At 45.2% G+C, this 27,931-nt stretch overlaps 1 protein-coding gene across 1 annotated transcript; it reads right to left on the reverse strand.

Moving 5' to 3' along the window:
• Positions 1-1,263: 1,263 nt before the first annotated feature.
• Positions 1,264-27,927, reverse strand: PXDC1 (PX domain containing 1). The gene is made up of 5 exons (XM_072853210.1): positions 27,357-27,927; positions 13,995-14,086; positions 13,593-13,710; positions 9,558-9,669; positions 1,264-2,939 (listed from the first exon to the last, which is right to left on the reverse strand). Exons 1-5 carry the CDS (start codon positions 27,610-27,612, stop codon positions 2,822-2,824), a joined length of 696 nt encoding a protein of 231 aa, XP_072709311.1. The 5' UTR covers positions 27,613-27,927; the 3' UTR covers positions 1,264-2,821.
• Positions 27,928-27,931: the final 4 nt, after the last annotated feature.

Raw genomic sequence — 27,931 nt, forward strand, 5'->3', positions numbered from 1 at the left:
ACAAAATTTACCGGAATGATACATGGACAATGAGTTTGGACTCTCTTCCTGCAGGATGTTACTAGTCTATAATTAGATCTCGTTGAAAAGAAAAAAAAGAAAATTCTCTGTGTTCCTTTTCAAGCATGTGTTCAAACTAGGCTTTTTTTTTTGGATCAACAGTAAGGTATCTGTACATATGAATGGACCATATGCATAATTCATACTCTGAACCTCTCCCAGTTGTAGAGACCTGATCCACATGAGAAAGTTGCAGTGATTTAACCAACGAAGGGTTTTTAAATTGACTCTATGGACAAAGTAATATGCATGGTCATTTGCATTCCTTTATCAAATAAACATAATCACATGAAATAGATCACATGACATCATATCTGGAAAATACTTGATCAAAATGGCTTTTGAAAAATCCAAGTGAAATGGGTGCAACTTCTGTTTGTAGATTAGTTCCTTTGCATTAGACTCCCCCTTCCCTGAAGACTTTACTGTGCATGCAGCTTAGCTGGTTTTCATATGAGGAATGCGGTTGTACATTTTAAAAATTAGCAATACTTCTCTATTTTTTAATCCATATATCTTAAAGTGCTTTAAAAAAAGATAAGTAGTTATGATGTGGTTAAAAATTCATAGGAAAATTCATATGAGTCAGAGGACAATATCGCATCAAAAGCCAATGACACTTGGTGCTTTTCAAAATATTAGTCAAGGAAAACTCAGGGATAGGGAGATGAAGTAGCATTACCCAAAGCAACATGGTAAGCTCACAGCAGGGACAGGAATTTAAATCAAATATTCCAATTCCCAATCCAATGCACATGTTTAGTAGATGCTATTTCTACCCCATCATGGTTAACTGAAAGCACTGACAGAAGAGTTAAAACTAATGAGAGTAAAACAAATAAACAAACAAAAAACCCTCCCCAATTCTAATTCAAGAGGCTGCTCAGAAAGCCTTTGCATGAGTGAGAACATATCCTTTTCTCTTCCATATATTTAACGTATAAGAATCTGCTTTATCTTCAAAAAGAACTGCCAGATTTGATTTCGCTTATGGTCTTGAAAATGCAGAATTCCTCCACTAAACTTAGTGGCATTAAACCACATACACCTAGACACAAGATCAACAGTTAGGCGGAGAGGTTTCACATGGGTATACACCATATCTACAGTATAGGCAACACATGGAGCACAGAAAGAGTTGCCAAAACTCTGCATGTTTCCAAAACTACTAGAAAGAGGATTTGGCATGGCCGGGAAAACATCCTCAAACGAGAGGGGGCGGGGGGGGGGGAAGGAAGCCACTGGTTTAAGCTGCAGAAGTGTACTGAAGGTGAGTCATATTTTATTTCATTAAAATATATTTTAAAAACATACTGTGTAAAGAATTAGGATTCTCAATAATTTATTATTTACATTAGCAAATTCCGTTTAACTGTTATTCTATAGATAGAAATGAAAAGTCTGCAGAAGGGAGTTGTATCAACTTCTTCAGGACCAAGCAAGCAAGTCCAAAATGCATTCCCTCCCATTTCGATCCCTTCAAATTCATGTTTGCAAACAGATTGCAAAAAGCTCAATGAAAGGTCACATTGGCAAGTGTTGAGCATTCACAGTGAGAGCCGGGATTTCGGAGTGCTCTGCAAGAGAGAGACCCCGAGGAGATTTTAACGTTGCACTACTCAGTAGTCAAGAGGCTGCAGGGTCCAATCCCGCTCTTGCTCCCACTGTACTACCTCCACTGAAATCCATGGCATTACATGACCATGAAGCCTGCACCCAGCCCCGCAGGGGGATCTCGGCAAGCTAGATAGACTCCTTCAGCCAGGCTGGCAGTGGAGAGAGTGTTTTTCCTACCACTGTAGACACACTGTAGCTTATCATTCTTTTTCAGTCCAAACACAACATAAGTCTCATTGTCTTCCTCCTCATCCTCTGGGGAGAAATATGCATAGGGAATTATCTCTCTGATGTAAACAACTGTAAGCACCATTCACATTTGCTGGTCCACATGAAAAAAATCATATCCAAGTGCCTGCCATAGCCTTGACCCTTCTTAGCAGGGCAGCTCATCTTTCCCATCAGCTTTCCAGATCTCTGAAATCATACGGGTACCCAAACATCACGCACAGTCCATTGCAATGCCAGCTGCTGTCTGCTTTACTGTTCCAGGAAAGAGTGGTTGCCTCTTCAGTGATTATATAAAAGCCCATGATTAAAAGAAGTAAAGCGGTCAGCTCACGTGTTCTGTTTCCTGGAGGCACTCAACGGTATTTCTGACATCTCGTGTAAGGCACCAGTCACGCGATAGCTGAGCAAAAAGTGACCCGCGCGACCTCCATTAAGCAACCGCAGAGGGAACTGACAAAATCCAGCTGGTTTGCTCGCCTTCTCGCTTACATAGCATAAAAAGTGTGGTTGTGCCATCTGGGGAAGTTTCTGGTGGTATTCTAAAAGAGGAAGCCTCAACTTGCACTGCAAGCCAAGGAGCATGGGTGACAACGTACTACAGCACAAGTTTCCAATGGCTTCGTCAGTGTCAATTCCCACAGACATAGTAGAGATTTCCTTGATGCTGCTGCCTTGCTTTCATGGAAAACGAGTTTGTTGCAAGGAGGTAACTGCTTTGCTGTTGACAAGATGTCTCCATAACACACAATGGAGGGCCAGACTACAAAACCAGCTTTGTGGTGTACTTGCTGCAACTTCTCTGCTATTGGTCTTGCCCGCACAGCCTTATTCACAGAGATGCAACGCCAGAGATAGCAGAGCCTATGGACGAAGAGGTCGGCTGGATGCTGGCTGACGGCATCACTGAGTAGCCTCAGTCCAGAATATCAGTCTCAAATGGGACCAGGTGGTAGTATGTCAAATTGGTGACATAAGCTGTTGGATCCTCACTGTCTTCTAGCTCTGAGGTAAAGTCACTAACACTTTCGAACCTACGGAGAAATAAAAAAAAAAAACACCACCAAAAGTCATTAATGTTCATTTAGAAAATCAAAGTCAAAGGAATTGGAAGAAAAGTACTGAGGGAGAGGGAGAAGGCTAGGATACCTGAAGACTGACCCCTGGAAATTTTGAGAAAAGATCTTTGTGAGGAAACTACTTAGAAAAACAGCTGCAGGCAAGAATGCTTCTGCTAGTACTGCAAGTTAAAGTTCTGAGTAAATGTAATATGTGGACTTGCTTCACACCAGAGCAGTGTTACAGTAAAGTATTTCTAGTGGTAGTTTGCAGCTTCAGCTTTGTGAAGCTCAGTTTGCAAGACAAAGATCTAAAGTCCCAACTCTTTTTCCAAAGCTTCAGTATCTCACTCCCTCTCTTGGCAGCCTGAAATTCAAATTTATGCTAGAAGTTGTCAAGGAAGGTCTATGCAAATAAACTATGAATCATGGAGCTATAGTTTCTCTAACATCAGCCTATGTATCATTATGCTAGCATAACCTACTGGAGACACCAGCAATGGCATCTACTGTCACTTTCATAAACTAAGATTCAACACTTCCTAGCAAGAGTTGAGAAGTAAATGGAAACTATTGCTCTCCATGTCCTTAAATAAACAGAAAGCCCTTCTGTTTCTTTATAACCTATGGAAATGAATGGGCTGAAGATTTTGCTTTCAGTAAAACAGGATGGCTATTCCCTTTTAAAACTGTGCTAAAACACAGCTGCGCAGCATACTAGGAGAGCAAGTTCTCATCTCTTTAGATAGAAGCCTTCAGTGAAAGGGACTTTTATGACTCCTCTCTAGTATGACACCGACTCTTCACAGCACTTGTCATAATACCTGAACTTCATATCTCATGACACCTGGTTACCACATTGCATTTAAGATGAGCCAGATCAAAAACATTATTAATTTGTTTTCAGGCCCCAGGGCTCCCCTCCTACTAACAAATGAATGATTTCCCAGGACATAGCCTTTCTTGTCAGGCAATTCTGGATACCTCTACAATGAGATTTTTATGAGTATAGAAGAGCTTTCACTGTGGTATGGGAAAATCTTCACAGAAAGTACTCAGAGCTGATCCCATCCAGACCTCCTCCTCCCCACACCCCTGTGTATATGAATAAACCATAGGCCAATGAGAACCATGGTGCATGCAAGCAAATCATCTTGTTACCCCTGACTTTTAAAGCTACCAGTGAGGAAGGAAGGAACCAGCAAGTGAGCTCTGGAAGAGTGAATCATGCAGCTGAGGTCCACATCCTTCCATTTTGTTCTCACGGGCATGTGGCAGCAACACAAAAATGCCTCAGTTCCCACACAAAAGTGGAAAGGAAACTGCCTTTGTCTCCTGTCTGAACTTGGACTCTCACCCTTTCACTTCACAAGTACCTGCTTTGGCTTCTGTATGAGGCCAAATGTCTAACACAAATAGGAAACAATGACTACAGTGTCCTTCCTCCAGAGCCTCGCTGTCCTCCCCATGGCACGAGATTTAGGTTTTGACAAGCAGAGAATATCTGAATATAAAGAGGTTCCCAAATTTAGTTTCACTTGTTTTGGTATTTTCCTTCCCACTTCCTAACTCCTGTGTTATAACCTGAACTTTTGCAAGGATTACCCACTGTCTCATGCCTACTCTCAACCAGAAGGCATCAACTTGTTAAAGCCTACACTTTCCTCAGTTATACATGTTCCCATTCCAAGGAGGCTTGAATTTCTGCAGTAAGAAAACATTTTGCTTCTTCCCAGATAGCATAGCAGTTAAAGGCAGTCAACTGCAGGCCAAGGATTAAATCTCATCATAGTTCAAGCAAGGGACTTGAAGAACTGTCATGTTTCTTTTTCCTCACACTCTCTCTTTAATATTTTGCAAGAACTTGCATTCATTCTGATAGAGTGAGAAAAAAGTCAAATAGAAACTGAAAAATTGCACAAGATGGAAAAAGAAATTCTAACCTAGTTCTGACCATAGGATGTGTCTCTAACACCTTTTTAGGCTGGCATACTTTAGCTCTCTGAATAGCAGATAAACAGATGAAGCCTTAAAATAATTTGGTTTAAAACTGCATCTCACCTACACATGAACTAGTTAAGACTCTTTTAGTTAAGTGAGGCAACTGTAGACATCCCTCTAACCTCACCCTAGAGAGCCCTAAGAGTCAGGTATTTCAGAGGACCCGAAGAAGAGTGGTAGGGTAAACAGATAAATCTCCCACTCCCATCTTTCCCCAAAACTTTAGAAGCATCATGGGTTATTGGATAGCATGGTCTATACATCCTGCAATGTATGGACACAGCTCCATCTTTTCCACACTCCTACTTGGTCCTTCTCACCTCTTTTTTAACTATGAGGACCACAATGTTTTTTGAGCAGAAACTCATAGATTTTCTCCTGCAGTGCTGTTGCTATGCTCTTTATTTACAACAAAACAGAAATGAGACTGAACTTTGAATGTCTGTTACCCTCATTCCTCTACTCCCTCCAGGTTGCTTGCTTGCCTGCACGTGTGGAAACATGTGCAGAAGGGAGTTGACTTGGTATCTCGCAAACACTTCACAGATCACATTGTGCTGTCTTACGGACTGCTAGTGATCCAGAAACAACAGATTATGAAATACCAGTGGAGCAGACAGAACGAAGAAAGCAGAAGAGGAGTCAAGAAGGTTATTCAGATTCTGCTCTCCTTCTCTTGTTAATTGTATAAAACTAGATTATTACAACTGCAAGGCCCCACAGATTTTGTGGTTCTTCAGCCTCACTGATAGGGTACTACAAGCAGCATGTGAGGTACAGTGACATTCACATGCTGTGGTTACACAGAAAGCTTTCCTTGCTGCCAAAAAGGAAGCATGGGCACAGAAGTCTGCAAAGCACTGCTCTAGAGTGCTCAAATGAAACCAAACTCAAACCAGGACTGTTTACTACAGCTAGCAGCTGTATAGGACACCCAACAGTCAAAATGCTTTTGTGCTGTTACCAACAGATCTTTTTCCCAAAATAAACTCTGCAAACTACTATGGACATGCAGATTCCTAAATGGCCAAACTGCTGCCCTTACTATTTTTTCCTGCCAAGTACCCTGACAGACACAGAGTCCTTCACAAGGGCCTACTTCTTGTGCTGTAAGACAACCTACTTTATCATTTTAATGCAACTCTGTTAATGCATTAGAGTTGCTGCTCATATTTGCTAGGAAGAAGAGGGAAACAAGGTACATAGAAGCTAATGGCTTGGATGGGCGTACTCTTTGCTCGGTAAAAAACTTTGGGCCGGGCCCAAAGAGTTGTGGAGAATGGAGTTAAATCCAGTTGGCGGCCGGTCACAAGCGGTGCTCCCCAAGGCTCGGTATTGGGGCCAGTTCTGTTTAATATCTTTATCAATGACCTGGATGAGGGGATCGAGTGCACCCTCAGTAAGTTTGCAGGCAACACCAAGTTGGGCAGGAGTGTTGATCTGCTTGAGGGTAGGAAGGCTCTGCAGAGGGACCTGGACAGGCTGGATCGACAGGTCTTACGAGGAGTCTTACACAAGTCTTACGAGGAGCAGCTGAGGGAACTGGAGTTGTTTAGCCTAGAGAAAAGGAGGCTGAGGGGAGACCTTATCACTCTCTACAGCTACCTGAAAGGAGGCTGTAGCGAGGTGGGTGTCAGTCTCTTCTCCCAAATAAGAAGTGATAGGGCGAGAGGAAATGGCCTCAAGTTGTGCCAGGGGAGGTTTAGACTGGATATTAGGAAAAATGTCTTCACTGAAGGGGTTGTCAAGCATTGGAACAGGCTGCCCAGGGAAGTGGTTGATTCACCGTCCCTGGAGATATTTAAAAGACATGTGGATGAGGTGCTTAGGGACATGGTTTAGTGGTGGACTTGGCAGTGCTAGGTTTAGTTGATGTTAGGTTGGACTCTATGATCTTAAGGGTCTTTTCCAACCTAAATGATTCTATGATGCTTCTCATTAATTCACAGGAGTAACCCCAATGTAAACACTGTAAGACAACAGCTCAGCTCCTCTCATCACCTTATGCACAAGCAGTACCTGAACAGATCTCCTCCCATTTAAGACTAAAAAGCATTAGGGGAAGCATTTCCTTTTCCTGTCAAGAGTAGGATTTTGCTTTGCTAGAAAAATTCTGTATCTAATTTCACCATCTCTGTGCTGCTTTTGCATCGCCACCCATGAAAGTCTCTCCCGTGGACTGCAAGATGTTTGTGACAATGGTAGCACTGTCCTGAAAATGCACATCTAGTACTAGAGTGAATTTGACAAAAAGGCAGCATGTCCAATGCCACAGCCTCTGCTGCTGGCCTAAAAGACAGAAGTGCAAACAGTCCTGGCTGGGGAAGGCATCTCTTTAACAAAACCAAAGCATAAGCTCGAACGCATTGATTTACCACCTCTCTTTTCAAAAGGATTGCAGAGTACTCCAAGAACCACGCATAAAGGGACTATTTACGCCACGTGGATGCTGAGCACACTGGGTTCACCACATTTTGCAACAGTATGGTGTACTGTCAACTAAAATTAGAGAGAAAATGAAGGAAGCAGAAAGCAACTACTTCAGAACAACAGAGTAAGCAACTCCAACTTGCAAAAACGCTATAGTTTCTTTTGCAACAAGTACAAGACTTTTCAGCTGATGGATCGCTGGGTAGGTAGCACTGCAGGCGACAACAGCTAACCAGTGCAGTGGGACCTTGGGGAATGAATGCTACCTGCTGGAGCTCCAAGTGCTTCCCTCCAAAAAATACAGGTTTGCTTTGCAAAACATCTGGTTCAAGTACATCGGCAGCCAAAACCCAAAAGTCATAGAGTTTAATGTTGCTGAAAGGAAAAATTTTCCATCTGAGGGTATACAAGTCCACAAGGAATTAACTCTGATTTCAGAATAGAAAACACCAATCCCATATATTCAATTTTACAGAGACCAAAAAGGAACTGCATAGGATTTGGAAAGATTTTAAAGCTTCCTTTCTGGGCTACTAACCTACATTTAAAGCAACAGTATAGAAAACTTCTGCTTTTAAAAAAAGTGCAATTTTTACAAAACAGTTGTGCTACACAAGTGACTATCTCCTAGCTATTACCTCTCGGCTATAAAATACAGCTACAGGATGGGCAAATTTAGGGCACCATGTAAAACAGACACTTGAAATTTGTTAGCTTCTTGACTCTTGATTTACCTTCCTTCAGGGAAGTTAAAATACAAATGCACAAAGCCAGGCTGTTATGCTAGATTTATTTCTTCCATCACAGTTTCTGGGAAACCATGCCTACCATACAGTTTTTATCATATTAGGATTTTCTGGTCTTAACAGTCTCTGACTTCAGTGGGATGACAGTTAGATGATGGCAGTTGCCGATTCCAGACCAGTAAGTTTTGCTTGGGCTGCAGCACATTTCTAAAATCAAAACTAGATTTTTATTTTTTAATCAAAATAAGGCAGGAAAAGGCTTTCTTTGGTAATTTGCCCCTATTATTTGTTACTCTCGGTACTAAAGAGTGAACTATGAAAACTTTAATTTCCAAACATTGGCCTTACAGAATTACCTCCAGTGTGTTGCTTCAGCCTCATTAATACAGGCTTATAAGCTTAAATGCTGTTAGCAAGGTCAAGGTTCGAAACACGAAGTGATAAGTTAATAGAAAGACTTCAAGAAATTACACTGAAGCCAGAGTTACACTCCAGCCCCTGACAAAATCTTGTCAAGCTCTAAACCTTTCCACAGACTGGCAATGACCACATTTCAAATGTGGCAAGACAGAGCACTGCATTCAAAGATAAAGCCTCCATAAGGCTTCTAGTATTCTGTTTCCATCATTTTGACTGCTCTAATGAAAAAGTAGGTCAATGCTTCTCATTAAAAAGATGTAAATGCTTCACTACCGGAAGCTCATTGAAATATCAATCGCCTGCCATGACAGAAATCTGTAGGAGCAGATTTCCATCAATACCAATCTGTCAATACAGTCACTGACTTAAGACCTACATGAAAGCCCTCCTGGTTACAGGTCTCTGACCCCAGAATACCTACATGCATTAGGAGGCAGAATTTACAAATAAGACTAGGGGAGAGGGAAGTTAGACTAATGAAATACACATTATGTATTTCACCTCCAAGTCCCAGCATGCCGCAGCACCTGAGCAGTTGCTGAGCTTCCTTCGATTACGTTCAGAGGTGTGTTCCCCTCCTCCGAGGATGGTGTTTTGCTTCCCAAATAAAGCATACCCTTCATAGTAGGATAGTACATTTGCAAGGATGTTTGAGTTTCCAAATTTGGGTTCAAAGCAGCTCTCATCACAGTCATGAGAGAAAGAAAAAACACTCCTCTATTCTCACCTGGCAGGACCCCTGTGACAACCACAGCTTTTTTTCCTACACAGAGGTCTGAGGTCCTTGGGGTCAATCATTCTCACTGACAGCCATTTTATCCATTTTATTAGAAAAAGCTGTGAAACGTTAGCAATCAGGCCCAGTAATGTTTAACCAGTCAGAATGACAGCTGTACCAGTCTTGCTCCTAGACAGAGAATAACATTTTGCTAGGGGGGTGGGAAAGATACAGTTTATCCAAAGCTGACAGCATTACTCATGCACAAACCACACTTACAAGTGTTCTGCGGAATCTACGTCCAGGTGCTTCTCTTTTCCATTGGGTATACTGTGGTCAATGACTATTGTTTCAGTGTTGGCTAAACAGAATCCATTTGATCGCATGATTTCTGTTGGGAGAAGAAAGAAAACGATGAAAATACAAAAAAAAGCTGGAAAACAACTGCATATCATATGTAATTGACATGGTTATGAACTGAGATGTGTGCGTGACGTTGAAAATCTGCACATGAAAGCAGGAATGAAGAGTTGGTTTCATAGCTTCTTACATCTGCAAACTGCCAGTGCTTAAGCAATTTTATTCACGTAATCAATTCATGACAGAGAGCATTTGAAGCAAGGGCCAGTTTCAGCCCTGTTATTGCAAGTGGCAAAATTCCCATCACCCTTAGCAGAATGGCAGCCCATCCATATATTGCAAGCTACCACTACCAAAACATAATTGTATTTTTCCTAGACAGTCCCAGGCTTAAGCCAGTTAAGCAAAAAATCAAAAAGACAGGAAAAGGGAAATAAAAAGTGACCTTCCAAGTTAATTCAACCACCATCTTTAAGTCATGTAAAGCAATACCATCTTCTACGCTGCCTTCAACTCTGTTTATTTGTTTCTCACTGTGTAAGAAGCCTCCAATCCAGAATAGCTAAAATTTACACCTAATTCCACTGACTTACTACCATGGGGAGAGTTTATGATTAAAGAATAGTATTTGATGCAAATGAGAAGTTAATCCATGCCTGTGCTACATGGAAAGACAAGCTAGGCAAGTCACAAGGATTTCTTTCAGTCACACAACCTTAGATGAAGCTAGGGCCACCACAAAATGAACATACATCGCTATATAAGTCAGCACGGACTTAAGTGGGATGACTCATAATCTGCCTCAAGGTACAAGGACCCTGTGTTACAGCCTTGCATTATCAGCACAAACAAAAGGAAATTAGTCTGTGGCAGAAAATATGGTAGGCATAAAACATACGTACAGGGAACCCCTAAGACCTTGCTTCAAACAGACCAACTTCAACTATACAGTTCAAGTAATGAGCAGGAGATGAGAAAGAAGAAAGGTGATTTTTTTTTAAGTGTACATTTACATGTTCCTACATTAAGGTAAAGCCTTAGTAAGAGAGGTGTGCCTGATTTTTCCTGAGAAAGTCATCTTTGACTTTTAGTCTGTATTTTATTGCGACTCACTTTAGCAGAATACGTTTGGGAGTGAATCCCAGTAGAACCACTCTTCAGTCATGACTCTTCTTGAACCAACATCATACTGCAGAATAAGATTTACACCATAAATTCAAATTCAGCTTTCATCTAGGAGGGCGGCCCTTTCTCTCTTCTCCATCAGCTACCACTCTGAACAGGACCATGTGGGGGACAGTTTGTATTTTCAGAATACAAAACATTTTTGCCTTCTTTTCTAAGTCTGCAAACCATGTAGAAAGCTGCGCTATGACTAACATGAATACCACAATGTTTTCCTAGTGTCCTTGACACGACGTAAGAGTTACAGCACTTCATTGCTATGTGAACTGCTTTAGACATTAACATTTACTGCCATCTACTGACAACGTCACCAGACACTGAAACCATTTCCAGTGTGCAACATTCAGAGGAGGCAAATATCAATTATCATCAGATTTCCACCTATGTTCTTAAATTCTTTGCAGCAATCACTTAAATGATAAAGCTAATTACCACAAGATACTTTTGGATAGCTGCATAGGTAGGAAAATCTTCTTCCAATTACTTAGGTATATGACTTGACTCTACCAATATTAATTTAGAATTAAAACAAAACATGTTATTATTCAGCTAATGTGGTTTCCATAGCTCCTCTACATACAGGCTGGCAGGAGGGTTCCCTTTCCTGCTAGCCTCTGTCCATCAGCCAGGCACCCTCACTCTGAATTTAGGTTCATCTTGACCATGTTCTCCCTGTTGTACCCACCACGTGACATATTCAGTCATGCACACACAAAGTATGTGTGCCCTAAGGGGGTACACACCCTCACAAGAATTATAGGAAACCCTTCCAAACAGCAAAAAGCCCCAAGCCAGAACAACACTGCAGTTTCTAACCAATGCAATTCCAGATACATTTATTCCTGATACTTGCCTGTTTGCAAAAAGAACAAGGACTTGAAAAGAAGTCACCCTTTGGAACATTTTTACAGCATATAGTTTGGGGAGCCTTCATTTCATAATAGGCAGGTGCTAGGACACGTTTTGCAGCCCCAGGGTCACAGAGTAGCAACATATTTCAGACAAAATCAGTGAATATGGTCTCAAGGATCAGTGCTGAGAACACGTCCTGGCATTCAGGAGCAAAGTGAGTAACCACGCTCAGCCTTTGGAAGATGACTAATGTCAGGAACATACACATGAGGAATTTTACCTGAGGTTTCCATATCAACTCAAGACATCATCCAAACCTCCCTAGCCACAGACAGGGTGTGAGCCACACGTTGGCTCCCGTCTCTTGCTCCCAGGAAGCCAGACATATGTCAGTCCCTTTTTGCAGTAGGGCCGCGGGGGCTCTTTACAATCCTTGTGCTGCACTGCACCCGGGGCTCAGGGGGCCCTACAAGAAGGCACCAGCCCAGATGGGCTGGCAAGACCATGCTTGTCACTGAGGCTCTGTATTTACATGGTACACTTCTAAAGAGTTCTTGGTGGGCTCGTAAACCATTTACCATTTAATTAAAAGAATATTTATTTAACAGGGGACCAGTTCACTTAGAACCAGAGCTCAGGATCAATTACAAAAAGTCTACCCTGTGTATAAGATTGATCCTTAAGACACACTGTTTACACCTTTAGCATGTTGACACTCTGACTGGCCATTAACCGATATACTGTTAGCACCCAAGAAAACTGATAGCACTTTCACGCTAAACACTTCATGCACCTGGGAGGACTATGTAGTATTTCACTTTATTTCACTCTCTGAAATAAACTTGTCTGGTGACACAAAACCAGCAGTTACCACTACGCTCAAGCAAAATGTTTCAAGTATAGAAATACAGAATCAGGCACACCAAAAGTTCACAAACCTTTTAACAATGGTCAGTCGAAGATGAAGAGGGGAGAGGCTGAAAGAATAGGCAAGGATAGAGTAATACTGCTCTCCATTTTACCTGCAGTCTGTGGTTTAGAAACTTCCTATGTCTCCACCTGTGACAGGTCTCAAATGCACTTTTCCTCCACTTGCTTGTCTAATTCCTTTTTGAAGTCATTTATGCTTTCAGTTCCACCATATCCTATGACAATGAGTTCCACTCCTTAACTGTGCTCCGTATGAAAACAAAACAATATTATAACCTTTCTTTTGTTTGTTTAAAGCCTGTTGTCTGTCAATGTTATTGGATAACTTATAGTTCTTGTTTCATGAGAAGTACAGGGTAATTGACCTCCTTCTATTCACAGCTTTGTAGACTTTCATCATATCCCCACTCTGTTATCTCTTCTCAAAGTTGAAGTGTCCTTCTTTATTTAACCTTTTTCTTGAGAAGCTGTTCAACGATTTGAATCCTTGTCCTTTATTTGTATGCTTTTAAATGCTATTATATCCTTTCTGACGTGGAGATACCAGAATTGCGCACACTGTATTCAAGATGGGGTGGTGCTCCTTTCTTCTGTTCTCCTCTCCTTTCCTAATAATATCTAATATTCTCACTGCTGGTTTTGCTCATTGCTTGGCACTGAGCTTACGTTTTCACAGAACTGTATCAATCGCCTCAAAATCTCCTTCCTAAGTGGTAACAACACTATCATATGTGACAATATTGAGGACTGCATTTTCCTCACATCCACTTCTTTGCATTTATCAACCTCCAATTTTGTCTGCCACTTTACTGCCTGAATGCATGTTGCATATTATGTCAAGGCTAATTATATGTTGTATATTATAAAGCAGACTATGGGAGAACTATCTTTTGAATTGTTGGTGGAGAAAGAATAAGGGGAACAGCAACTAAAGTAATTTTCATTTTGTAATTCTTGTGCCAAACGCAGGAAGCTAACAACTCTTACCTGATATTTTAACTGGACTTTGAAAGCTTGGCTGAATCTTATGGACATTGTCATTTTTTAGAACTTGGTCCAGAGGAGATCTCTCAAAGAATGTGAGGACAACTTCAGATCTTGAATACTTAAAAAGAGGAAAAAGAAACAGACATCTGTTTTTACCAGTAGTTTGCTTTGTCCCTCTTCTCCCTTTCCACCCCTTCATAGTACAACAGAAAGACTTATTACAACCAACAGCCTGGAGACATCATTACACAGTTCTGGCACTCAGCACTTCTCCAAGATGCTCAATAAATTGCTGCTTCTTTTAGAGTTTTGGCAAAGCCAAACTTTCTAATCTGCATGAGAGTGTGTGTCACCATCAAGGAGGAGTCAAGCTGGGCTAAATGTGGAACTTGGCTTACTCACCTTCCAGGGCATGTTTATAATAGTCTTCAGAAGCTTTTCCACTTCATTAAGTCTGGCTTCTATATCATGGGCTTCTTTTATTGTGATGAGCCCTAGAAACAAAGTAAACAGATCGTCGGCATACACAAAAGCACCCTTTCACGTTCACACACACTTCAGCAGCCAGAAGCAGCCGCTCAAGATGTGGAATGGCCTCAGATATCATGCCTCCCAGAAATGTCTTTTAACCCACACTGATGATGAAGCGTGTACCCCAAACTAAGGTCGGTGTAGTTACAAGCGGAGTTGCAAGCCTGACACAAGTTCAGCTGTTTATGATCATATTTAGGAGTTGCAAGACGAGCAGAAGTAGAACCACCTACGCCCTCACCCACAGTTTCACTACACAGCATTCCCAGCAGTGGTAATCAAACAGCCTGTTTTCTGCTTCCAAGAACTGTGATTCATCCTTTTTGCTGTCAATAAAAAGCAAAATAAAACCCAAGAAAACAAAAAAACACAACCCACAGATAAGAGGAAAAGACTAAACACAAGCTAAACAAAAGGATTTGAGGGCAGTCTTGTATTTCTCTGAATGTAAGCCCCAGTGAGCGGCCCAAGGAAGATTTCTCAGTACCACGTTCAAGTGCAAAACAACTTTTTTGGGTTTTTTTTTTTTGTTTGTTTGGTTTTTTTTTTTAATCACTTAATTATCACAGTGCTGCAGAAGGGATTAAAAAGGAAATTTTGCTGTCTGGTGTCCAGAATTATGCATTACAATGCTTCTAATTTTGAATTGCTCAATATGGGGATCTTTAACTGTAATACCCTATTTCATATGTATAACCTGCAGGACATCTGTAACTTCCCTCTCCTCTAGCAGACTCTAGGAAATATAGCACAGGTTATATGCACATACAGGGAATATAGGAGAAGTAAACCCCAAAATCTTGCATCCCTCTAGCAGCCCTTTTATTTCTGATCTTTGTAACATACTTTTTCTAACCGAATCATCGTTTCACCTCTACATTTGGGCAGCTTTTCCAAGGAACAGAATATATACATGAAAATTAAATTCCTAAGAGACTGTTAAATTTAATAAGCTTCACTGGTTTAAAAAAAAAAAAAATACAAAAAGCTGGAGCAGAAAAAGACCCAATAAATCAAAACCATCAAAATTAAAAATCTGCAAAGCAGTCTGTGAGAAACCACTTCAATACACTAAAATTGTGTTAAACTCTAAGTGCATCTCCATCTCCCTACTCAAAAGACAAACGTACAGAAAGAGCCATCAAACATGCACAGCGTGAGGACAACATCCACAAACAGTTTCAGTCTGCATCGACCCTCGGCATTTGTTACCAACAAGATATGATCCCATACAAACTTTCCAGACAAAAGTGTGACTTTGAAGCTGTCAGCTCTCCTCCAATTACAGCTCTAAATAAAACAGAGATTGTCTCTGGAGCAATCACGTTTATTTGATGGTTGTCCCCCAAAAATTGCCGGGTTGCATAAGCCTTTCTATTGCTCAACAGTCCCTCATTTTGCCTGGTTTTGTCCGCATCGCTACCACCTCACCCCAGTACAGCTCGCTCCCTCTTACGACAGCAGAGCAGAGGATACCAGCAGGCATATAAGGAAGGCAGCAGAGTACCCTGCTTTGACTGACATACACTACAATTGGGTAGTTTTGCATGGAAAGTCTCTGAAAGGCTGTAAAAGTGAATTAACTCATCTGCGTGGGTCCACAGACTGCGTATTAGCTGGGTTGTGCTTGACGTTACAGACCTGAATTGCAGACCAGCACCCTTCATCTTCCTAACTACCGGGTGTGAGCAGGCCTGGGTGGATCTGCTTCACCCCTCCACAAATATGTTCCCATCCCACATCTGAATGAAGTTCAAACCTTTCAAAAAAAAGTGTTTTCATCTTCCCTAAAAAGAAGCTGCCAATGGCCCCACGGCTCAGACACCCACCTATGATGTTAGAAACACGCTGTCACCCTGCCGTAGCCCACATCAGAGAAAACAGAGCTAGCCACCCTGGTGCTGGCTACCGTGGGGTGCCTCCACTTCTCCTGCTGGTCTTGCTCCAGCCCATGTAAATACTGACACAGTCAGAGCAGCAGCTGCCCAACTGCAGCTCCCACCTTGCAGGGAAACACCTCATCGCTGACCCACCTGGGATTCAGCATTCAACTGCTCTCTCTCAAATCCGCCCTCGACCTCAGACCCTTTCCCAAATAAGCATTTACTGTTGAAGCTAGTATTTTACCAGGAAGAGGGATACTCTCAAACAAATGAACATATTCAGACCAGAGAGGGGGAAGAAGAGAAGAAAAGGAAAGGAAAGGAAAAAAAAAAAGGAAAAAAAAAACCCACCTCACTAACAACACTGAGCATTCGTCCTCTGAAGAAAACCAGCCAAGCAGTTAGGATTTTCTCTCATTAGTAATCAGAGAAAGCATCTGCAGCTCCACACGGCCTTTTTATGCTTCAGCAAGAGAAGTCGGACAAGGCTGTCAGCCTGTCCCACTGCCACAGACCACCCAGTAAGAGGTTTTACAGCTTCTTGCATTCACCAGGAATTTCCAGCCCTGGTATATTCCTCCTTCCAGCTCTTGGAAAGGCACCAGCCATGCAAATCTACACTCCGCCTTGGAAACTGGCACAGATGACTTGTAACATCTGACACAATAAAAACTGTTCCTTACTGAAGCTTTTAGTAATATCAAAACCAAAAGGCAGACGGCGTAGGAAGGAGAGCGATACATCTGCCTGGACGGCTTCCTATATACGTGCTTAATGATTACAGATGCACAGCTTTGGGGTGTAAAGCTGCTGACCTTACATGAATTCCCCATACAGGGAATTCAGTTTGGCTGGGCTAAAGCCTGCCTTTTCAAACGTCTACAGTCCAAATACACAGAAACCACTTGAGTGGCTATATATATATATTGAACCCTGTAATTTCTTCTGCAATAGCCACAAAGGTTGTAAGGCCCTCATTTATCTTAATTCTACAAGTCTGTTTTTAAGAGTTAACAGATGCCCTCGTGGTTTTCAGCTAGTAGCAGCCTATGATCCCACAGCCCGAGAGATTGCTCACAACCCCACAGCCACGCTACCCGGAGCAAGGCACCGCCTGCCCAAGCAGCCCGGAGGAGCGGAGGCCCCAGTCCCTCCTTTCACTCCCTCTCAGCACTCGCTAACGGGCTGCTGTCATCAACCACAGCACATACGTGCATGAAGAACACTGTGGTTTCACGAGGTGAAGTCTCCAGTGGCAACACTGGTTTAAGGTGCTCTCACCCTCCTCTGCAACTCATTTCCTCTCCCACACCGCAACACAGGGCTGCCTCTGCTTTGCCAGCACAATCAGGTGAGCAGCGGGGAATACCTCGAACTGCTCTTGTCAAAGGCTTCACCTCAGGAAACCCCAGCCTTAGCAGAAGCAGCAAGGACTGCAGGTCAGGATGCCCGACTCAAACACCTTTCTCACCCAGGCATTACGTATTCATGCAAGTAGCCCGACTTGAGTTGGAACAGGAACCAGGACTTGTGTAAAGAAGGGCCACAGAACTGAACTCGAGCTTTCCATCTCTATTCTTCACTTTGTGGGGGTTTGTCCCCTGGCTGTCATCTTTTTCCTGTTCGGAAGCTTTGATGAGGCAGAGAGAGAAAAAATAAAAGCCAGAGACTCGTATAGGATCTCCAGATGCTGGAAACGCCTGGACAAACAGACACGAGACACATGCCAGCCGACTCCGCAGACAGACCGCAGCACCTCCAACATTCATGAACCCTGACACCAACGCACCACAAGCTGGATGCATCTGGAGCACACAGGGCTCCCTGGCCACGTATGCAGCATCCATACAGCAGCTACAACACGTCCTGAGGCTGTTGTCTCTCTGCCCACAGACCATAAATACGTACCTATTTTTCCATCTGGGGCTTTTAGACCCCAAGAGCCCTTATTCAGACAGTTTGCTATAAAATAAAAATAAGACACCAATAAAGCAACCAGTAGCCTGGAACCAGTTGCGCTTTCTGCCACTTGTTCAGTAATGCAACAGAGCTGAGCTCAGAGCTGGGAAATCTCTTCGCGAGGTCATGGCGAAAGGCTGTTCTCATGCCTTTTCCTCTGCCCTGGCCCCTGTCTGACTGCTAATGGAAAACATGTGCAAACTCCTCCCAGGAAAACTTTGCTCTCTGTCTTGTTACCCGTACTGTGCTTGGACAATCAACTATCATTTCAAGTGATTTAAATGCTAAACACATATGCTTATAGGGCTTGAGGTAAACTGGAGCTCTACTGGCTCCTTTTTTACCACAAACTATGTTGCCAAATATCACAAACGTCTAAGATTTCTTCACCCTGCCCACAAGGGAGCCCAGATGCTGGGTGACAGGAGGGACAATACAGGCACACCGCCTAACCCAGGGTGGCAGGGTATTTGCTTTTAGCAGGGTTCTGCTGTGCACGCAACCTCCGTAGTAAGCGACCACATTTTAAGAAAGTAGGAGGCAATCCCTTTGACGGCTTCTCTGCCCCTTTCCTGACCAAAAGCCCCAAGCAGAGTCCTTAAGACCAGATGAAAAGGATTTGCTCACAGTTTGAGACCACGCATACGTAGCAACTTTACGCATAGCAACAGATCTCTGGAAAAACATGGCACAAACAGCACCAGAGGCCTGCAGCAACCTTCCTGCTTCGGGACCCTGGTGCCGGCGCAGCTGCAGGAGGCTGAGAGAGCAGGCCAGCAGCTGTGTACCTGGCATGCTGGCTCACGGCGTGGGAGAGGGGCCCAGAGCTGCAAACGAGCAGGAAACGAGCTCAGCGGAGGAGGAGAACGAACTGGGAGCCAATTCCTGATGTCAACCCACAAGCCTTGGTAAGCCTGTCCTATTACTGCCATGTGAGCCACCAAATCAGCAACTAATGACATTTTGACAACCACAGATAACGCGCTGCATGCTTCTACCAAATGAAGCGGGACAGGAATTGCAGCGTGTGCTCCATGGCTCGTAATGAAATCACAATGCAGTCCTGACGGTGGGTGTCCACGATGAGCACATTGTCTCAACAATCCTCTAGTGCCTTCCAAGGAAGAGTAAGTTCATGCCTAAGTCAAGTATGTCTCATATGCCATCTCTCAATGATGACACATAGAAGTCTGTTTTTCTGGAGATGTGTTGCTATGTACACATGATCTCAAACTGTGGGCAAACCCTGTTTCTCCAGCCCGAAGGACTCCACTTCAGGTTTATGGTCAGGACAGGAACAAAGAATGTCCAAGAGATCTCCTACTTTCTCAAAATCAGTTCAATATATATAGGAGGCTGAGCAAGAGCAGACGCCAAGGTGTACTTCCTGAAGACGTGTGCAAGGTGGAATGGCGATACTCCTAAATGCTGTGTATTTTAGTATGCACATGAAGATTAAAATATTGCACTGAGCCTTCCTCACCTAATCCTCTCTCCATCTCCTATGGAAAGACTACAGAGTAGGTATCAAAGTGGAAAAAGGAGTAGCAAATAAATCCAGAGAGAAATCTTACTGTGTTCCGCTAACCCACACTGCAAGAAAGATTCAAGGCCTATAGATTCAGATCTTGAGCCCATCCTTATCTCTGCACAAGCCCATGAGCAGCAGTTAGGGATTTCAGATCTTTAGGGAAGACACATAAGCTGTCTTGCACAGAAGACTGCTACTCTGCTCTCTCTCCTGACCAGCCTGTCTGGCTTCAACAGGCGATATGCTCCTTTTCCCCAATTACAGTATTCATTAACACTGCAGTGCTCAATCTTTTTTATCTTGTACTCTCATTCCTTCTTCTTTCCTTCAGGTATGTTCTAACCCATGTGCACACACACACAATTCAGGATGCAGATGGAGCAATAACAGGAAGGTCCCAGCCACAAGAGGAGGTATTAGAAAAAAAAAATAATCACCACAGAATAATCTCCAATGGAAGAAACTTCAGGCAGTGATTTGGTTCATCCAAAGAAGGACCAAGTCAGATCAGGAAGGACCAAAGTCAGATCAGGCTGCTGCCATGTCATGTCACCATGTCAAGGTGACTTCTGAATATCCCCAAGGACTGATATTCCACAGAATCATGCAGAAACTGAAGCTACCCAGCTGGGACATGGACCAGGGCTGAAAAGTGGCAACTCAGCCCAATGATTTCTGCTGTTGTCCTCCTTTGCACTGCTTCCCATTTCCTCCCTCTGCTGAACTGGGCTCTTCTCAATACCACTTCAGCTGGCATCTTTCCCTGCTTCATGGCCACAATGCCTCTTCCCACCCCCAGCAGCTGCCCTGGTAGCATCCCTCCTCCCCACAGACACACGTTCCCTGAACCGCACTGCCTGGGGACTACGGCATTAGCCATCTTCGACCAGACTCTGAGAAGGCCAAAACAACTCCCACTTAGAGCGGCCTCCTCTCTGATGGAGGAGAATAGGATAAAGGGTTGTTAGAAGGACAGAGGAATACTCAGTGGTATGTAAAGACAGGAAATTCAAAAAACCAGCAGATTGGAAAGCTTGTTTCACACAACCTTTGTTCAATAACTCTGCAGAAATAACACCACAGGAATCCTTTAAGTCCAAAGACCTGATAAGATCCAGAGAAGGGCAGATAATTACAGGCAATCAGGGATATCAGATCTCCAATTACTAGAGACCGGGACCATCACTATTCTGTTCTCTGCCAGTTATTTATGCTGTCTTCTGCAGCATCTGGTTCTCAGCATTAGGGACAGGATCCCAGAGCTAGCTACGGCACTGGTCTGACTTTGTCTGGCAGCTCTGGCAACTCCTCTTTGATGCCTCCTGCCTAATTCTACGACACTCCTCTCTTGGGGCAGACACACTTGCCCCTTCCCCTCATGGGGAAATTTATCCATCTGATATGACAAGAGTCACTACCGTCTCTAGAGCCTTTACAAAGGGATCGCTATTTGTGCAATACCACTGACGTGACACAGTATCTTGGTGGCATTGCTCAGGGAGCAGCTAAAAGGATACAATGGAGTTGAAAAGAGGGGTGCAGGGAAGTGGATTTTTGAAATTTGTTACATGTTGTGCTGCCCTTCTTAAGCTTGATGTTGAGGAACAAAATAGGGACAGGTTTTTTTAAGAGGTATGAGTACGTACACAAAGTGCATGTAAGTCACTCCATACTTTTATAAGTCCCACTAGGTAGCAACGAGCATGTTGAAGATACTGAGAGAAATCTGTTAGATGCAGAAAGGCAGAGAGCTTTCAAAGCCCTGCCTGCACTGCGCACACCTAGCTCTAACACAGGCCATTTCTTCTTTTGCAGTTCATATGCAGCAGATGTAAAAACACAGACAGAGCAAAGTCCTATCCAAACAACTGTCCAACTGAAATCCCCCAGAGCAGGGGTTGTGACCGTGACCACCTGAGGATGCTGGCACACCCGGATACCCAGGGGGCAAGTTAAAAGCTGAAAAGTCCAGACCCTCCAGTGGATGGGTTTTCCACATATGTATTATTAGTTACAGGACCTCCCAGGATTTCTGGAGGGGAGATGACACCTCCTGGTGACAGAATGCAGCAGACAGGCTTTTCCCAAAGATCTCCCTGTCTTGATGCCTGATGAGCCTCAACAAAAAGATGTCAAAGAAGCACAAGATAAAAGTGAACAAAGCAGTCAAAGCCTGATGAAAAATGCAAGCTCCTACAACCATCTTTAGTGCTAGTTTCTTATCAGGTGAGAACTGTCATGAAAAAAACACCTCATTTCCATTCCTTTCCACTAAAAGCCTCTCAGGCACAATTGCCTCCGTCCACCACAAAAAGGCAACTTGTGCCTAGCTTTATAACGACACAGCCAGCTTCATTTATCTCCATCATTACCGATGAACCATGAAATTCAGCTAATAAAAAAACAAACCCAGAAGCCCCAAACTTAATTTTGGTTATACAGCGCTGCTAGAGCCTGATAACCAAGAGCTGCGTCCTTTGTCTGCCAGACAGAAGCTCTGAGCAAGCTCCGCTAATGAACTGTTGACAATGTCAACAATGAAAAGAGCACAATAGATGCAGTGTATTTATCTGTATTGTCACAGCACTGAAACAGCTGCTGCCTGTGGAAACCACTATGCTGTTTCTGTAGAGCTCCCTCTTCTCATAAATCACACTCCCAGATGGTCTTGTAAACAACAACAACACTATAATGCAGCATATAGAAAACCATAAGTTATGAATGTGACATACATAATGTTCCTGGGCTGGCTCTTCAGGAACTGCCTTCTGCTTTGTGCAAGTCCTTCCTAACAGCAGCCCTGGAGGAGCTTCCCATGTGCTTCCTGGTGCACAGCCACTCGGACACAGAAAAGAGCCGATCATCTGCTTCCCACATGAGGCAACCATGCCAGAGGGCAGGCACAAGCCTCAGAGCTAAAGCTCAGCGTTAGTTGTCTGGGAGGCATTGCTCAGGATCTGCTGCAGGTGAAGTGACTACCTCTACGCTATGAGGCAAGCTACAGACACAAAGTTTCTATAGGAAATCTCCACCACTACTGGAGAACTTCTATGGATGGACAGAGGTTGAGCGCCAGCAAGGCAGAAGGGAACAGAAAAGTTCTGGAGAGCCACAGATAACCACAGATGGCAGCAAGCTGGTGAGGGAAACCTGGAATCAAAGAAAGGGAACAGAAAGTGGCTCAGGGAAAGCAACTTGGAGAAGGAGAGAGAAAAATAACAGAAAGGAGAGCAAGGGGAAAAAAGGCCATGACAGAGCAGAATGAGTCAGAGGAGGCATGGAAAGAAGGAAGGGGGAGGAAAATGAGCACTTTGGGAAGAGAGGGCCATCTAGTAAAAAAAAAAAATCTGTAAGACTGAAGAGAGTTTCTGACTTGACGGCTCAGAGTATCAGAACAGGACCAGGTGCTACACATAGGCACAACATGAACAGAGACACTGGAAGAGCATCTGAGCCTCTGTTCTGACGACAAAGGCAACAAAACAGTGGCAGAGGAGGATTGCCAGAAACCACCCTGCCATTCCAAGGGCAAAACAAACCCCAACTTTGAAAGGCTGCTAACGCGCTTGTCTGGCTTCCTTGCCCAGCACTTAAGGGGCTGATCCTGCCCACGCTGAAGTCAGAGGCAGGTGTCTGACTGCTGACTGCACTGAAGCTGGATCAAGTTCTAGGATAAGTAATATTTAAAGAAGAGGGCGGGGGGGGGGGGGGGAGCTGTGGACTTTTCCAGGTTTATATTTCACTTCCAGTGTCTATTGGGTCTGTTGCAACTATTTCCAAATAATCAATTTTAAGTTGGCTTCTAAGTCCATAGTGCTGCCTTTCTCATGAAAGCTGATTTAAATACAAAACTCGTTTATTTTGCATATAGAAACAGATAGTGTAGTAACAATAGGCTGTGCTCTAGCTCTGCTAAGAGCGAACTAGCCTGTGTTTTTCTGTGATCCTCTTCTGTGCATTTGCCTAGAGCAAGGGATAGGCACAATTCAAACACAAATAAAATACTAGCAAGTTACTGGTAACATCACAGTGAATCACATGTAGTCACCTTACAGGTATGCACATATCTAACCGTGTTTACCAGCTTACTAGTAGGATGCCTTGTGTTGTTGGAATGTCCTTGGCCTTAGCATCATAGTACACTCCAGATGCAGAGAGTGCACTTTGCCATGTGTTCTTATTAGTTATCAAAGACAAGACCAGATTGTATGAATGTCATACTCACCCCCCGGGACCTCCCCTCTTCTCATATCAAAGAAAGAGTAAGATGAACAGCCACTGCAGAAAACTATACCTCCCATCCTCTCCTCTGTAATCTCAAAGCACTCAGAGCTCCCAGAAATAGAGAGAGAGAGCATTGTGGAAGTCAGTTCAAGGGGACGAGGGGTGGAGAAAGGAAAGGAAAGGAGAGGATGGTTTGCTGTTGCTGAGCAAGAAAAGGAGCACACTCCTGCTCAGTATGAGCTGTTTGCTTAAACCAGTAATAAGGTAACAACCAACTCTTTTTAATATTGCTGACATTAAAAAAAAAAATATTCTTTTTAAAAGTTAATAACATCAAATAGCTCAAGCTTTCACTCCTCAACCATATCCCTTAAATGTAGCGTACTGCAGCTTGACTGAGCTGTAAGATAATGCTGGTCCTTTTAATGCTCCTTAGGCAAATCTGTAGCGACCTTGGAGTCCTTCAATGCAATGCAAATCTGGTTTGCAACATTTTACCACTTCCTTCAGATAAAAGGCAGTTAATATTCACCTTCTTTCAGAAAGCCTAAGATAAACACACACAATATATGCAAACTCACATACATATGCATATCCATTTGTATGTATATAAAAATACTCACACACAAACATTTATGACTGACTGCTAACACACACAAGAGTGTGCTTTTGTCAGGTGTTTTTGTTGGGTTAAGTATATTGAGCTTCACTATAGGCAGCAGGATGTCTGTTTTTAAACAGGACATTAAGAAACCATGCTTACCCCATGAGTTTTGTAAAGACCAGACATGCTCCATGCAATCTCTTCTTACACCCAAAGCTTTGCATCAGTGTCACTTAGTTAAATGAGATCTTTATGTTTCGATTTTGTGAAGTTACACGAGGATGTGGCCACTCACTTTAAAATGCTGGTATGGCGAAGTGCTATGCAGAGAAGCACACTCTGCAAAGTAATTTTCTTTAGAGCAGGAGCAGCGTAATTTTAAACAGAGTATTACTGAAATTGTGAAGCATGCTGTGATTGCTTAGAAACTACTCCTGATTTTTATTCTCTGTTGCAAAGTTAACCCTCACCCCCTCACCAAGCTGAACAGATCATGATCTGCTTATATCAGGTTTCGATTTTTTAAATTCTGGACTGATGCTTTGCTCATTCCTGATTCTACTGAAGTCAGTGCGCTTGTTCCTGAGAAAAGGGTAAGTGAAGGTTGCTAGCTCCAGGTCTTAGGTAGGAATTGAGCGCCACAGGCTGAGGATGCTTACTCTTTCCCAGTTGTTCATGCACTAACAGTGTACGTTACTTGGGACTGTAAAGTAAAGCCAGTGCAAGTGACTATAATCCCATCTGGCTCCAACTGCACAAATGATGCCTCAGAGAGATGTGAAAACAGTGTAATATTTTGCAAAAGCTGTGGCAGGTCTTGAGACAGGAGAGGAACCACGCTCACTTGAGAGAGGCGCTGAAGAATGAGAATGGCTTTAGGACGCACAGGGGCTCCTGTGCCTAAGCGACGGGGAAGGAGCGTGCTGGGAGGGGCAGGAGGCCAGGGCCAGCAAGGACCGAGTCCGTCTGCAGCCAGGCTCAGCCCAGCTGCCAAGCTACTCTTCAGAGCCCCATAAAGCCAACAAGTACAAGGACTACTGGCACCCTGGTAAGACAAATTTTAGTCACAGTGACCCTGGCAGGTGCTGTGCCCTGCAGGCCACAGGCAGGCTCGCTCCAGACCTACCCAGCATCCTGGGCCGGGGCCCAGGTGCCATATAGACTTAAAGGCCACGTTATTTAGAATATACTGCCACTGAGCGCTACTAAAAATCATGCTTGGAGTACTTCAGGTAGAGCACCCGCAATGGATAATAAATTTTCACAGTATTTTAGATCCCCGGTCAGCAACCTAATTGCATCAGACACCGTGTAAGCATGCTGTGCCGGGCCCACAGCAGGGCTGAGAGGCGGGGGGGCAGGGATCTGCCGGAACAGCCCGAGGACTCCCCCGTTCCCAGCCTGCACCCCAGTGGGGGGAGACAGCCCCCCTCCGGCACCCAGCGCCCGCAAGCATCTCCCACCCCGCGCCCCGGGGCGGGCAGCAAGGGGACGGCGAGGCTGCCGCCACCCCGGCAGCCCTGCGCCCATCCCCGCCGTCTGCAGAGGGCACTCGGGGCCTGCGAGCGGCGGCGGAGCATCCCCGGCGCCGGCGGAGCCGAGCTGCCACCTCCCCGCAGCGGGAAGGGGAAAAGCCCAGCGCCCGGGGACAGCCGCCGGGGAGCGGGCTGCGGCTGCCGCCACCGGGAGAAGATAAGGAGAGGGCAAGGGACAAGCGTTTTTAAGCGAGGCACAAAAAATCCCCCTACCCCACCAGCAGAGTTTAAGGATCTGGCAGGACAATACAAAAAGACCTGTCTCACTTTAAGCACTCGCCAGAAAACATCCTTGGCGAGTCAGCCCGGGAGAGACTCGCTGGAGCTGCCTCCCCTCTCCGGGAACAGAGCCCGCTGTCGCACAGGTAGAGCCCAGAGTAAGTCCGGTGGATTTACACCGGTATGCAGGGCGGAGAACCAGCCCCGAGAATGGCAAAACGCAGACCTCTGCAAGGGGAAGGTGACACTAGCAAGGTGTGAGGCGAAGTGAGAGCAGGGGAGAACTTCTCCATCCTCTCACAGAGGAGAACACTCACAAAATAGCAGCTTCTCTGGTATTCTGTTCAATCAAATAATTTACGTGGTTACTCAAACAACTGGGGAGACTGGAAGTGCTATGCACGCATCCATTTTCAGACGAGCAGATGCTCCGCACCACTCTACACACTTGAAATGTTTTAAAGCAAAACACGCAACCGTATCTAAAAAATACCCCAAACGTTAAACAAATTAAAACCAAACTGCAAGACAGCTTAACAGGTACGTTCTGCTTCTGCACAGACAGGCCTGAGCACGGGCAACATCCCTCGAGTTGGGTTAATCCACTTCAGAAACGAAAAGAGAAAACACAGCTCTAACCGCTGGTGCAATTCCCCTGTTTTGCAGAAGTTATGCGAGGAATTATGCCAGCTCCCAGAGTCGCTCCGTCCACTGGCAAGCGCCGCTGCCTCTTTTTTTTCCCCCTCTCCTTGTGGCAAGAAACATACCAACATGCGGAGATTTTTCAGCTACAGCCCTTCTCCTGCCAACAACCCCCCCAGCCCTCCCTCGGGAAGCCTCGGGGAGGCCGGAGGCAGCGGGGATGGGCAGCGTGAACAGGGACCCCTCTGCTCGCCCAGCCCAGCCCGGAACCCCCCGTCCCCGCGGACGGCGGCGGGGCTGGGGTCTCCCTCCTCCGGGAGTCCGGAGCCCGCGGGGCTCGCCCCCCCGGGCCGAGGGGCAGCCCTTCACCCCCACCCTAGATTTACCAAAAGAATACGACAGAAATCAACAGCCCGGGAGGAGTTTCCGACGGCAAAACGCCCCCGCAGCCTCCCTGCCCCCCCGCCCCGTCCGGTCCCGCAGCGGCTCCGGCTCCTCATCCCTCTTCCCTCCGCCGAGGGGGACCGCCCGCCCGCCCCGCCGCCGCCCCCGCCACCCCCGGGGAAGCGGCAGCGGCCGAAAGCCACCCGCCGCCAGCCGAGCAGCGAGGGCCGGGCCCGCGGAGGCTGCTCAAACCTTGGAGCAAGGGGGAGCGGGACAGCTCGGGCCGGTCCTCGGGGAAGGAGTCGAGGAGCCGCTTGAAGAGGCGGCCGAGGTCGGAGTAGCTGCGGTGCAGGTAGAGGATGTTGCGGTCCGACCACTCGGTGCGGATCTCGTAAAACTCCTCCTCGTCGCCCCGCCGGCTGATGATGAGCCGCCGGATCCCGTTCACCCAGCAGCCCCGCACGTACATGTTCACCAGCGAGGTGCCCTCAAACACGGCCGAGGCCATCCCGCCGCCGCCGGCGGAGGGCGAAGCGCACCGCCCCGCGCCGCCGCCGCCAAGTTAACAGGAGGAGGAGGAAGAGGAGGAGGAAGGGAGAAGGGGGGTGCCACCCGCCGCACGGCCCCCCCCCGGCCCGGCCCGGCCCTGCCCGCCGGGGCTGTGCCGCCTCCCGGCGCAGGAGGGAGGGCCCGCCGGCGCCTCACAGACGGCGGCCCGCAGCGAGGGGCCGGCACGGGCACCCCAGCCCCTGCTCCGCCGAGCCGCCGGCACCGAGCAGGGCGGGTCTCACCCCCTCCCGGGGCGGGAGCAGGGTGGCTCGGCCCCT

Source organism: Ciconia boyciana, chromosome 2 (assembly GCF_034638445.1).
Source record: "Ciconia boyciana chromosome 2, ASM3463844v1, whole genome shotgun sequence".
NCBI classification, from domain to species: Eukaryota; Metazoa; Chordata; class Aves; order Ciconiiformes; family Ciconiidae; genus Ciconia; species Ciconia boyciana.

Excerpts from the sequence above, each read along its gene's own strand:
- PXDC1 (XM_072853210.1), bottom strand. The coding sequence starts at position 27,612 with ATGGCCTCGGCCGTGTTTGAGGGCACCTCGCTGGTGAACATGTACGTG. Across the intron at positions 14,087-27,356 it reads CCGCTCCCCCTTGCTCCAAG|GGCTCATCACAATAAAAGAA; the intron begins GTTTGAGCAGCC and ends CTTTGTTTCTAG. Across the intron at positions 13,711-13,994 it reads TTATAAACATGCCCTGGAAG|TATTCAAGATCTGAAGTTGT; the intron begins GTGAGTAAGCCA and ends CCTCTTTTTAAG.